This window comes from Rhodofomes roseus (assembly GCF_022264815.1).
Source record: "Rhodofomes roseus strain CIRM-BRFM 1785 chromosome Unknown C8Q71scaffold_35, whole genome shotgun sequence".
Taxonomy (NCBI): domain Eukaryota; kingdom Fungi; phylum Basidiomycota; class Agaricomycetes; order Polyporales; family Fomitopsidaceae; genus Rhodofomes; species Rhodofomes roseus.
Window position 1 is genome coordinate 235,567 of NW_025952991.1, and position 13,060 is coordinate 248,626.

The 13,060-nt window shown below is 56.0% G+C and overlaps 5 protein-coding genes across 5 annotated transcripts; all 5 read left to right on the forward strand.

The window, feature by feature from the left end:
* Positions 1–191: 191 nt before the first annotated feature.
* On the forward strand, positions 192–1,326 carry C8Q71DRAFT_392962 (uncharacterized protein). The gene is made up of 6 exons (XM_047918273.1): positions 192–546; positions 603–618; positions 670–724; positions 783–814; positions 869–1,224; positions 1,287–1,326. Exons 1-6 carry the CDS (start codon positions 372–374, stop codon positions 1,289–1,291), a joined length of 639 nt encoding a protein of 212 aa, XP_047773250.1. The 5' UTR covers positions 192–371; the 3' UTR covers positions 1,292–1,326.
* Positions 1,327–2,210: 884 nt separating this feature from the next.
* C8Q71DRAFT_682143 (uncharacterized protein) lies at positions 2,211–2,375 on the forward strand (the record flags this gene model as incomplete). Its single annotated transcript, XM_047919759.1, has 1 exon — positions 2,211–2,375. A coding segment is annotated over one exon (165 nt), but the record flags the coding sequence as incomplete, so codon positions are not given.
* Positions 2,376–4,334: 1,959 nt separating this feature from the next.
* Positions 4,335–6,110, forward strand: C8Q71DRAFT_393098 (uncharacterized protein). The gene is made up of 12 exons (XM_047918275.1): positions 4,335–4,380; positions 4,431–4,559; positions 4,633–4,667; positions 4,734–4,908; positions 4,982–5,043; positions 5,114–5,208; positions 5,266–5,329; positions 5,531–5,632; positions 5,698–5,713; positions 5,775–5,810; positions 5,874–5,905; positions 5,973–6,110. Exons 2-11 carry the CDS (start codon positions 4,504–4,506, stop codon positions 5,887–5,889), a joined length of 657 nt encoding a protein of 218 aa, XP_047773252.1. The 5' UTR covers positions 4,335–4,380; positions 4,431–4,503; the 3' UTR covers positions 5,890–5,905; positions 5,973–6,110.
* Positions 6,111–7,455: 1,345 nt separating this feature from the next.
* Positions 7,456–8,092, forward strand: C8Q71DRAFT_717785 (cytochrome P450; the record flags this gene model as incomplete). The annotated part of the gene is made up of 3 exons (XM_047921188.1): positions 7,456–7,610; positions 7,662–7,919; positions 7,984–8,092. The coding sequence occupies 3 exons, from the start codon at positions 7,456–7,458 to the stop codon at positions 8,090–8,092; spliced, it is 522 nt and encodes a 173-aa protein (XP_047773253.1).
* Positions 8,093–10,513: 2,421 nt separating this feature from the next.
* C8Q71DRAFT_911676 (uncharacterized protein) lies at positions 10,514–12,353 on the forward strand (the record flags this gene model as incomplete). Its single annotated transcript, XM_047929140.1, has 4 exons — positions 10,514–10,600; positions 10,654–10,788; positions 10,844–10,903; positions 10,961–12,353. The coding sequence occupies exons 1-4, from the start codon at positions 10,575–10,577 to the stop codon at positions 12,351–12,353; spliced, it is 1,614 nt and encodes a 537-aa protein (XP_047773254.1). The 5' UTR covers positions 10,514–10,574.
* Between the last annotated feature and the right edge of the window lie 707 nt (positions 12,354–13,060).

Sequence of the window (13,060 nt, forward strand, 5' to 3'; positions counted from 1 at the left end):
CGTCAGTTTGAACCGATTCTCACTCCTGACTAAGGCACCTCTGCGCTTCGCGTCTATGCTATCAGTAACCGCAGTCCGATTCTTGCCGTTTTGACGGGCGTCCTTGCGCTGGGTCCGGTTGTCCTCAACATCGTAAGCCTATCCGACTTGCGATGATACACATTCTGAATGTTCTTTCCCAGTTATGCGACATTAGAACCCAGAATGTTATAGAGCCACTCGGCAGGTCGACCATTTGTGGTACAAGTGGGGATTACTCAACGAAGACAAGCTATGAGTACATCCATTTCTAGACTCAAGGTTGTCGTAGGGTGCTGACGTTCATACTTTACCGACTGCAGGTGTGAGCTGTGCGGTTCGCTGTCCACCGTATGAATATGGCTCATACAGTCGCCATCATCGCAGTCACCATTATCAGCAGGGCGTCTGTCATAACATCAGACATCGTTGTCCTTTCGGTCACTTGGTGGCAGCTCTGTGGAACCCTCCGATTATCAGGGAACAGACGAAATCGTTCTGCTCTTGCACGCCTATTATTGAGGGACAGTGAGTTGTAGTGAACATCCTCCATTACACCAGCATGCTCACCCTCTTGCTTCCAGGCACTGCGTACTTTATGTAAGAGCGTAGCGTATGTGGCTATATGCGCCGTTGCTGACTTACCCGAAGTTTATTTCTATTGCTCAATATCGCTCAGATTACATCGCAACTGACGCTTGGCTATGTGGGTCCGCTCTCCGTAAGCTGTGCTGTCCAATGTCTCACAGAGTACTCACCTGCAGCAATTCAATCCCATCCCCGCATTCTTATCCCCGTGAGCGTCCCTCGCAACCTCGCTGATAGATGTACTCACGGAGAGCGTGGATAGCATGACATGCATCGTGATATCCCGCCTGATTCTCAGCCTCCGCCGGTTCTCATTCACCACGCGCCCGCTCATGCACGATGGAAGCACCACCACCGTACCGACTGTAGACGTGCAAGATCCCGTCCATCGCCAATATTTATCGACTATCATGTTTCGCCCGGATGCCCTCTCGCAATGCGGCAATGACAGACCAATATCGCCAAGACCACAACGCCCGCCGCGACGCGGATCCGAGGATGTAGCAGAGCGTGGACCTTCCGAGGAATCCGACGACGTTCTGGACGAGGCGGAAGATGCAAATGACATCGAAATGGTAGACGTACATGTAAATGAGTCTCACCGTCCAGGTGAACTAAGTAAGTCTCTTCACTCAAAGACGTACTATGGAGTCAGCGCTGACTGATACGAGTCATTGCAGGATAATTGTAATATAGCTTAGCTGTGCATTAAAGCCCACACGAGTGCGACATGGTCTCGCTATAAAATCCCTTCATCAAAGAAGATAAGGGGCCGTATAGTGCAAACAACATTTGGTGACCCATGATCTCGGAGCCGTAGCTGATATTCCGAGGTAATCTGCTCCAGCGTTGGAGTCAATTCGAACCATCTGGACACCTACAAGGCCGTTAGACGCATGCGCAGGTATGCGCGTCCTCTGCGCGTCCGATATATGCGGTGAGCGCCCTTACAGTCTTCCCATTTGTAAGTTATGACTAGAACGCACATGTAGGTCTGCGGCACAGCGAGTTGACGACAGGCTCTATAGCGCCGTTGACCCTTCCTCGCGATCTATGCGGATCCCCTGACACGTATGTGCCACGGTGGTGTACAACCCGTAGGATTTCAGACCCCATTCATCATGCCCAAGTCTGAGTACCCAGAATCCGTGCCGTCCCTACGGCGTTACGTACAAGTTGCAGCCAAAGCGTCGGGGTTGACTTCGCAGGCGTTTCCCCCATCACCTCACCAGGCTGGAGCTATGCCCGAGAATCATTCTCATTGCTCGGAGTCCTAGGTGCGGGTGGAGGCTATGGCGCGCGAGTTAGTCTGGCTAGGAGCGGTGAAATTAAGCGCGTGTGCCACGCAGTCTGGCGCCTTTCTCGTTAAGGCAGTCCTCGCCTTTTATGGATTTAGACTCCTTGACTGCGCAGCATTGGCGCAGCAGGCCACGCGCATGATAACGAGGGACAGAAAGGTATATAAGACCCTTTGTTCGCCGCCTCCAGCTCACGTTCACCCATCCAACATGTCGTCTCCCCAGATCAACATCAAGCTCACTCGCCCGCCCAGCGGTCTCACCCGCAAGGTGACCTTCGAGACTCGTCCTTCCTGGGATGAGCTCGCTGTTCGCGTCCAGTCCCTGTACGACATCCCCACCGAGCACGTCGCCGTCTCTTACGTCGACAACGAAGGCGATGAGGTGACGATGAACACGCAGACTGAGCTCCAGGACTTCTATGCCACCCAGTCCGGCCCCAACACCGTCCGCTTCGCCGTGCGCGACCTGCGTACTCAGAGTCCCCGCGAAGCCCCTGCGTCGGGGAACGAAGACCTCGGAGCCAGCCCTGCGATCCAGCTCGCCGACAACATGGCCCACGTCATCGCGTCCCTCTCGGAGATGGGTGGCGCCAACGCCGACGTCGCTGAGAACATCCGCAACGTCGTGCGCAACACCGCGCCCTTCTGGCAGGCTCGCGGGGGCCCTCCAGGGTCTCCCGCCGGCCCATTCCCACCACCCCCGCCTCCTCCTCATTTCCCTCCCCAGCCATTCGGTCATCGTCACCACAGTCCCCCGGGCCCTGGGCTTCGGGGTTTCGCCACGGGGGGCCCTGAGATGTCGAGAGTGTACATGCCTGGACGCCGCCATCACCCGGGCCACCACGGTCCACATGGCGCGTACCCTCGACATGGTTCTCCGCCGCCGCCTGGCGACGAAGGCCTCGCCTCCAGTGCACCTGAGGGCGCTCAGCGCGGACACGGCCGTCACCACCGCGAGCCTGGTTCACCGCGCAGGTACGTCCATCGCTACCACGGCCCGCAACCCCCAGCGCCGCCTCAGGTTCGTGGCCAGTTCCTTCCAATGGACCCAGAGGCTCCAGGTGCGTTCCCGCCGCCGCCGGGCCCGCCTCCTGCCCACGAGGAGTTCGTCCACATCCCGCCCCTGCACGCAGAGGACGCGCCCCGTTCCCCGGGTGCAGCTCCGCCCCCGCCTCCCCAAGGTGAAGACCACCCACGTTCCCCAGGCGCCCCCGACGAGCGCGAGCGTCGCCGCAGACATGGCCCTGGACGTCGCCACCACAACCACGGTCCACCCCAGACTCCGTTCGACGCATTCTTCGGCGGAGGCTGGGGTACGGACTTCAACCGCATGTTTGGCTTGAACCCAGCTCAACCCGGCGCCGGCTTTGTTCCCGGTGGCCCTGAACCCTGGGCTGGGCGAGAGGGTGGTGCTCGGTGGGGCCAGCCTCCGCACGCTCGAGCCAGCCGTGCGTTCTGGGGCCCTGAGGAGTCGAGCGGGTCGTCTGAAGAGGCTTGATTGCGTATCTGAGCAGGGATCGATTGCTGAATAGAGTGTAGGAGTACGAGTAGGATAGTTGTAGCATGGAGCAATTTTGTGTATCATAGTTCGGGACGTGCTACGACAGAGTACCTGCTTCACAGTCTAAGGTCTGTAATACTAGTTTCATTGTCTTTACCAATTGTATGCATGTCGCGTCGTGCTCTGTGTTCTGATGTGCAACACTCAACACTCAAAGACATTCATGGTCAGCAAAAAATTGATGCGTGACGCTCAGTCTGTGTAAGTATGTATGGTACCAGGACGTGACGCGCAACGCGCGCGTGGCGACCCTTGAGAAAGAGGAGGAGGAGGAGGAGGGGGTCCATTTAGCCACCGGCCGATAGCGCACGTGCACAGTAGCTACTTACCACCATAGGACTACGTACTATACATATTGTAGACCACTTCATTGCTACATCAGACGACCCCCGGTGGCCCTCCATATCCCTGCCCTACATTCTCCCCGAAAGGGGTCACCTCTCGCGGCCCTGGCCCCCTCCTCCTCCTCCTGGGCGACCCTCCGAGGGCGCGCGGCCGCCGCGGCGGTGGTGGTGGCAAGTATCAATATCACATGTGACGTCCAAGTTCGCGTCGCAGCGCGTCCGCGGCCCATCCTCCGAGGAGCGACGCCACAGACGCGATACATTCGCCCTCAGACTGAACGTCTGGTGCGGCATCGGGCGTGTCGATTCTTGAGGCGCGGCCGTATTTTGGAACGTATGGACAGTGTAAGTATTGGAAACAAGAACCATCTGTTTTACGAGCAGTGGCGTGCAATTGCCTTCCGTAGTCAAGTACTATTCAACGCCCTCCGCTGTCGTGATGGTGTCACTGTGACTTTCAGGTTGACAAGCATCGACTATGAACAGCTCCTATTTGGTCAACCGGAGCGGCTTATTGTAGGGCCTAGGGGGACAGTGTCATGGCGGAGACGAAGCCCAGGACTCGTTAAGTACGCTGCTTCATTCCTATGCACTCGCAAATCCGCTGAGTCGCTCGCAGGACTCCTCTCGTCCAGACTCTTCTCATCATCCGGTCAATTGAAACCTGACTAACGGCCCATCGCGCGGTCACTATGCCGGGAAAGGACGCAAGTCAAGGGAACACGACAGCCTCTCTGTCGCGCAATGTGTGCGTATATGTTTTGTCTCGTGTACGTTCCAGGGCCCATACAGTTGGCCATATAACGATTCGGTTGAGACAGATTGTCCGTGACTGGCCTCGTACCTGCTACCTCCGGTAACACTACTCCTAGAAGATGGTGATTCTCACACACATCCTAATCGGCCGTGTTTCTGATTGTAGCGATGATTTTGTATGACTGCCTCCTAACATTCGTGAGTGAACTTGAGCTCTTTTGGCTCAAGCCGTCGAAGGGCTTCGCCGGGACTCTGCTCTTCGGGCTCAATCGCCTCGCGGCCATCGTATGGATCATCTCTGAAAATAGCGGTCCAGGCCCACCGGCCTTTAGCCACCCGAGGTAAGCACTGGCTACCGAGTGACTGCGATAGATATATAAATGGGGGCATGTGCTGATATCAGAACTTGCGTAGCTGCAAGGCTTCCGTTCTGCTGGAGGCCGCATCTACCGTATTAGTCAATGCTATCTGGGGAGGTATGTCTGTCGCTGTATTGCATGATCCTTCAAGTAAACAGTTCGCTGATGGCTAAAATGGACCTCCCAGCGATCTCTGCAGTCCGCGTACATGCCCTAACCAGACGGAGTTGGTTTCTCTCAGCTTCAACGTTTCTGCTCGCTGTTGCACCCATTTCAGTCACCGTGAGTACCCGATTCATCGAATCCTTACCCTCATAACTCACGTAGTCCTTTGTGCAGTACGGAATTGTATCTAACAAAGTTGACACTTACAAGATGGGCCAGACGCAGGTCTGCGTCTTAAGTGTGCATTTCTACGGAGCAGTCAACACGATGTGAGGATGCAATCACTTTTGATTTCATACAGTATCATTACCGAGCCACGTATCTCAACATCTGGCAGGTGTGAGTCAAGACTGGCAGATTGCAACATTCAAGTCTGACCCGTCATTCTCGCCCGTCTTGATTCGTGACATAGTTATGTTAAGCCGGGTTTGCAATTTAGTCTCCGACCTCGTTGTATTACTCGTGACCCTGCATCACACTCGGCCGAGACACTTGATCATGCTCCCCAAGAGGTCGCTTACTGGAGTGCTCTGTAAAGACGGTACGGGCCGTTTCTTTGTGTGCAGACCATCAATATTAATTGTATCTGGTAAATCTCATCAACAGGAACATTGTACTTCATGTGCGCCAAACATGCTCTAGTGCGATAAGCTAGCGGTTCTGATCTGTACTGTTGGACATAGAGCGTTGACCATCTTGAACGCGTTGGCACTGATCATGTACTTCACAAGCGTGCGTAATTGCGTCCGATGCCATATGTTGCTGACTTGCAGCGCTCCCAGCCCCCAGATTCTGTGAGCGACTTCCTAGTGCCGTATGTCGCGGGCCCTCCACCTACAATTACGCAAGCTTGACTGATGCTGCGTTACAACTGTCTCCAGGGCCACGACGATTGCTGCTTCCCGATTGATGCTCAGCATGCGCGCAGCTGTATACGAGCCGGGTAGCGTCTCCGAGCCAGGCACACTTGTGTTCGCCCGCCGGTTCGACCACTCTGGGCAGTCGGAGACGCAGCATGCGCGATTTCCTGAATTCGCTGGGCAGTTCGAGTTGGGTGCGTGTATGGTTCATCTACCGGGTCGCGGTGCGTCTGACTGAGGTGATTGCATCCGTACACGCAGAGGATCTCAGGGCGCCGGCTGCGACCACCTCGGAGGATGCGGATGATGACGAACTCATGCAACGCCACAACGAGATCGTCGAGGCGCCCCTACGGTGAAGACCCGTGGCTGCTCATACCATGGTACAATCGCGGTGTGAGCAGGAATCACGTCGTGTCTTAATTTGTGCTGTATTTGTATTGATCCATTCGATCAGAACAATCAAGCCTTCGTTTCCTGTCACGACTAACTTATCCACAGTCACAGAGCTAGGGATAAACTGAAAGCCTGAGGACAAGTCTACTCAGCGTCGCAGACTGAAGCTCAATACGGCGGCTGAGCGCTGAGCGGCCGAGTGACCGAGTACTCGTTTGCGGCGGCTGTCAGTGTTACGGTGGAAGTCGTCCGTCTCTTGATTCTGTTCTCTCGGGTTTTCAGTGCATTTTCCGACAACCCGTGCGTCTCGCGTGATGCAACAAAGGCACGTCGCCTGTATGCCTGGTAGTGAACACCTCCATTTCGTCGCAGCCACAATCTGTGTCGAGCCGCTTGATCTGGCATATTCTGCGCAGCGTGGTCCCGCCCGTTCCAATCCACACACCGCTCGAGGAAGAGTATAATAAGGTGCGCGACATACACCGCAGACCGTGTAGGGCTGGATCCGCTCAAATGGGACCCTAGTACCCAGTTTTCAGGCTTGCGATGCTCAATCGGCGGGTCACCGTGGTCAGCGGCGTGAAGACGAACGAGGAGCTGCTGGACCTCGGGGATAACCAGGCGTCGTTTGATGAGGCGCTGCATGAGGTATGCCCCGCGGCGTCACGGGTGTCCTAGTGCTCGAGTCAAATTGCTATTCACTGATGACCCGTGCCAACCACAGTTGGTGGACCCGGAACTGACTATCTCTCGGGAAGGGTATAAGCACCCCATCCATGTCACTGCGATCAAGCAGTGGCTCCCGCGGGCTCTTCCCTGCCACCCTTGAAGAATTAAAGAGGGCTCTCGAGGAGCTCGTCCCGGACTCTGAGACAGGTGCGCTGCTGCGCATGCCATTCCTATCTGTATTTCTTCGGAGCACAAGGCTGATTGCCTGGAGCAGAGTGGCTGCCCGTTCATGCTTATTCTATGGTCACGAAGATCGTAGCGCGAGCGAGCATTCGGTTGTTTGTCGGTGCTCCTCTCTGTGAGTGAACTATCGAGAAAGCTTGCACTACGATCATTGACTCTACTGCTCGAAGGCCGCAACACAGAGTATCTGGATATCATGTGCACGCACACTGCCAATGCAGGTCCGCTGCGCGAAGAGATTGAACGCGTCGTGGGTGAGGATGAGTGTATAAGGGCGGCCCTGGGACGGATGTGGAGGCTGGAAAGCTTCCTTAAGGAGTCACAACGAATGAAGGGGATGATCCTCAGTGAGTCGTGTCCAGCCACTTCCATACCCCCTTCTATCCCGTACTCGACGCTGAGCTCGTGCCTATTGCCAATGGCCCCCCTCCGATTCACCCTACAAGACGTGCTGCTTTCAAACGGGACGCCGCTCTCGGCAGGTACGCTCGTGACTGCCGTGACAAGGTCCACCCATCTCGACGATGCGAACTTCCCGGACACTGCGACGTTTGACCCTACGCGCTTCTCGAGCATGAGCGAAGAGGGCAGCAAGAACAGGCGGTGCTACGTGAGCACGACCCCAACGGACATCGGATTCGGCCATGGAAGGCACACGTGGTGCGTCGTTCTTCACTTGTTTCGCCCAGTATATCCGCAGAGAATCAGTAACGAGGGTGCGCAGCCCGGGACGCTTCTTCGCAGCGGACGACCTGAAGATCCTGCTTGCGTGCGTCGTGATTCGGTATGTCGTAAAGTTCCGGGGAAGAGGGCAAGAGGCCGCCGGAGAATGAGTGGTTCGCATATGTATGCTACCCGGCGCGGGACGCTCAGGTGTTGTTCAGGAAGCGACGTGTGACATAGTGCTGAGTCTGCTGACCCAACGAGGAGTGGTAGTAGTCAATGCGAATATTTTGATATTGAGAGATTGTGTCAAGCGATCTGGCAGATATAATACGAGTGTAGTCGGGACTCATACAATGGATTACGTGGGCTTGTCAAGATCTACCTCCACCGGGAGCTGCGGGTTCCCGTCCTTCCTACATGTCCGGTAGACAAGTCACGACGCCCGCCAACCGCGTACGTCTCGTACGTAGGCTGTCATCCCTTGTAAAGTCCTCCTAGTTCTACAAGTCTGTCTCTCTTGATGCTCGGCAGCCTGCCAATACTCTAGTCGACGCCTCTCTCGTCTGTAGGTCTTCGCCGCTCTTCGCCGGCCTTGCTAGCTCAAGTCGTGTTGCCACGGCGAGTTCCAAGTCGCAATGAGTGTTTCCATCGTCGTTGACCAATCCACAGCAGTCCCGCATCAGTGTGAGAAGAGAACATGTATATTGAGCAGGATAGACCAAGGGTAGACTGAGGGAGCTCGAGGAGCAGGAACTTCGTTGGAGGATCCAGGAGGAGTCCCGGGAGGGCGTCGCGCTGACCAGGGCAATCTTGGGCCTTGGCGCCGATTGGCGCGTCCTGTCGTCACGGAGCGTCACAGACGCGAAACATAACGCAGGTCACATCTGGAGAGACCGTGACGGCGACTCGGAGCGGCATCTGAATGCATCATGCACAATCCACATACTTGACGTGCCAAAATCTTTCGACACGTACTTTCTAGCCCGATATATGGAACTATTCTCATCTACGCACATAAGCTATCGGAAAGCAGAGCAAAAATGGAGGTTATAGTCCAAGGCACAGACTACGATGGCCTGTCATGAGACAAGGACTCGCAGAGTCAGAAAACATCGGCTGGCCGGGCCTTGTCAGCCAAGACATCCTGCGAATCACCACGAATGATGACGGTTCACTTACGGTTAAGGCTGGCGGGATGGCTTGTCTCCTGGAGCGTCACATCTGTGAGTGCTACATACCGCCTGTATTGAACGTATTTTGACGAGATATGCGTGACATTGCCGTTCTCAGCGATGAGCGCGGACTTGTCCTAGTTTCTGTCGACATCCAGTTGAGATTGCACAGGACGCAGACTACAATGAGGGCGACCTACGTTCTTTGAATGCGCACGAATAGCGCCGTGTTCTGAGCCCCTCGTTGGCAGTGACATAAACCGACTGCCTTGACTCTGAGTGGAAGAGGGTAGTTGCATGCATGTTCTACACACGGACTGCGGGATTGTCCCATCGCTTTGCTGACGATTGTGCTAGACGTTTTGATCCCGAGTCAAGGTTGGGCTGTACACGGTGCGCCGTGACTGAACTTCCAAAGGACCCCGTCTGACGATAAGTCGCGTCAGTTGCAGACGTCCCCATATACAAGACAATAGTATGAACAATAGGTGAGAGGTCCACTCACTGTCGATGCGTGAGCCACGCTTATGACGATCACGGCGAAGTATGAAGTTTCCGCCTGAGCGGACATAGGTCCGCCCCCCCCGCCCGTTGGTACTGCTGCCGCTTCCCAAGTTACCAGCTTTTCGAACAACCTGAGCTAGTAACATGGACTTGTGTGCTTCGTTGCGCCAACATCCACAGGCATTGATGTGAGTGACTACATTGGCCATGCTATGTTCAATGAGAACTTGAAGGCATTCATATGTGCCAATTCGAATCCGAGGTTGGCTATGTTCCTCGTTATGAACTCGGAAACCCAATCTCACGCTCCTCGAAGCGCACGAGAGAAAGATATGAAGTCGAGGCGCAGTAGAGTACTCGCGGAGTGCACGGAATATCCGCAGACAGACAGCCCGTCCGACGGAGCCACTCTGGACGTTCCGCGCATCACAAGGGTACATGCTCCATGCAGGTAAACCTTGCGAAGGTGCGCATACATACTTAGAATGAATAGCTCGGCAGCTACTGATGAACCAAGGCTCTCCAGTTGCCGTGGTGTGGCTCGCCCGTGAATCAATGGCATGGACGACTCGAGATGCCAGAACCCGACAACTGTACGTGTTGGGCACGGCCACAAAACTGGCCCAAAGAAACAATCAATTGTACCAAAACGCACCTCATGTGAGTGACGAATGTGTAGTCCTCATGGAAGGTCGTGCTTGCTGATGGCGCAGAATTCAGATAGGGCGTGCGGGAGCCTCAGGGAAAGAAGAAGCCAAGGGGGCCCCCTGCGTGATGTAACACGGTCACGCGACTCGTGGCCCGTGGCCGCGCTGGGCTTTGCGCGTTGAATTCGGGTCCAGCCGCTTCTCTGGTGGCCCGCCCTTAAACAAACCACGCGCGCCTGCGACCCCCCTCACTTCCGACCACCACCTCCTTTCATCTTCCGGCCCCACACCTGCCCACAAAAGACCTCTCTACTTCCCCAGCCACGATGAACAACAATGCGCGTTACAACTAGTAAGTCTTTGTGACGCTTTGACCGGGTGCCACACCTGACACAGCGGCCACAGCCCCCTTGTCCAAGATTGGACGGCACCCCCCAGGCGACAAGGGCCCATGCCGCCGTCTAACAATCAGTCCTATATGCCGTCCACATCCACATCCACGGCAGACCTCGCTGTGGCTGGCGACGCTCTCGATCTACGGTAAGCCATAAGACGGTTCATTGAAGGGTCAACCTAACTCTAGCCTGCTTCGTAGTACGGCCCACCATCTCAGTCCTGCGGCCGCAGCGCCTACATTTCATTTTGGATCCCGTCCGTGAGTGTTGTCGACGCTTTGACCGTATGGACCAATCCTCACTGGGACACCATATAGCCTACCACACAGGTCGATTCGCCCGCAGGCGCAGGCTCCTAGTCCTTTCTCATTGCCAATCCTTCCAGCACTCCCTGCCCGCCTCGCTCCAGCCACTGGCAGCCCTTCAATGGGCACTCCGGCGACGGCCACATTGACGCGGCGTCCGGTCCCAAGGCGGCGTGTCAATCCCTTGCCTGCGCGTTCCTCCAAAGCCGAACTTGGACGGACTACTAGTATGCACCAGCCCATTGAACAGGCAGGTCCGGTAGCCGAAGGGACCTCCCAAGCCGGCGGCAGTGCTTCCGCTACACTAGCGACCACCGATGCAAACAACGGTCGCCGTCAAGCGCAGTCGGGAGGTAACAAGCGGAGGCCCGAGTCTAGCCGTCAACGGGGGTCCCAAAATAAAAAGCAGAAGGCAGACGCAGCCACAAAGCCCCCCAATCAGTGGACATTCATGAGTGTCCAGTTCTCCGAAGACGGCCAGCCGACGGACGTAGCAATCCCGCAAGGTCAACCAGAGGAGCCCAGACAGTTGCCCTCCCCGGTCGTCAAAGCACCTCGAGCCATACGACCGAAGCCCGCGGTCGCGCTGCCCTCAGGTTCTCCGAGTCTGAAGACCCAAACACCTTCTCCGAACGAAACCGTCGATGGGGCATCCTCCCAGGTCGCGCTTCAGCATGCTCCGCGCAAAGCCGAGCACTCGAGCCTGCCGGTGCAGCCTGAGAATGCTGTCAACTGCGCTCCTCGGGACACCAGCGTCCCCGTGCCGTCCCACCGCATCCTCTCAGGCTCTAACATTCTCCTTCATGATGTTCATGAGGCTGAGGATACGATTTTCGGGGAGGGTACTACAATCACCGGGTCCTCAACCTCTAACTCACCGACACTCTGTGAGTTCGACCCGGTAACCCCTTCCAGTACCGCAGGGAACGAAGGGGACGCAGATCCCGCTGGCGCTTCCCTCTCCGAGAAGACGACCTTGTTCGCAAAGCCTGTGGACGACGCTCCGCGGGACGGCACCGTGTCGGCTGACGTTATACCGGTGTCCTACGACTTGGACGAGGCCCTAGTAGAGTCCTCGCAGGTTGGGGAGCTCGAACGACTAACCTGGCTGGCGGACGACTTCTTTAAGGCATTCAACGCCGCTGCCCCTTCCAGTACCGCAGGGAACGAAGGGGACGCAGATCCCGCTGGTGCTTCAACCCTCTCCGAGAAGACGACTGTGTCCGCAAAGCCTGTCGACGACGCTCCGCGGGACGGCGACAAGGTGTCGGCTGACGTTGTACCGGCGGCCTACGGCTTGGACGAGGCCGTAGTAAAGTCCTCGGAGATTGGGGAGCTCGAACGACAAACCTGGCTGGCGGACGACTTTTATAAGGCGTTCAACGCCGCTGATCCCTACCTCTGAATGCGGACAGAGGCCTCGTCGTCGTCACGGTGTGGCGAACCGCTGGTGGGTATGTATCTATCTCTAGGATCGTGTCCCCGGCGTTCTCCATGGCCGTCGCACCTGCTTTCGTGCACGCTCTGCATCGTTGTCACTGCTTTGTTTAACTGACTGTACAACCCATCCATATCTTGTACTGACTTGACTCACCCGCTTTGTAATCCGATACCTCGTATACTCGATACCTGATTTCGTTGTCTCTGCTACTACTTAGTGTCTTCTCCAGTGTTTCTGTTGCATCTTCTAGCTGTACCATTGCATGCTGTGTATCTCGGTTATACTCCTGCTCGTCTATCTGTATACAGTAATAGGTTCCTGCTGTAATGCACTCTCCGAAATTTGGAGGCCATCGTGTTGGATAAGTGGGCGGACAGTTACCGACTGACCTGGCCAGTTGCGAGAGGCTGTACGTTGTGGCCGCTTCGATCGTGCTCGGACTGCACGTGTAGTATAACAGGAGCGCCAGATTCACCTTCTTGAGAAGGTCGTAAGTTAGCCGTATGCTACAGTTCCTCCCAGGTACTTCCAGGTTGAACGAGCCTTCGCCGGTGATCATCCACGATGTACAGTGTAGTGGCCGCCAGCCGACATTCCACAGGACCTGCCAAATCCGCATGACGTGTGGCTAGCTGCACTTCGACTGGAGGGCGGTAGCCTGCCTCCGCTTG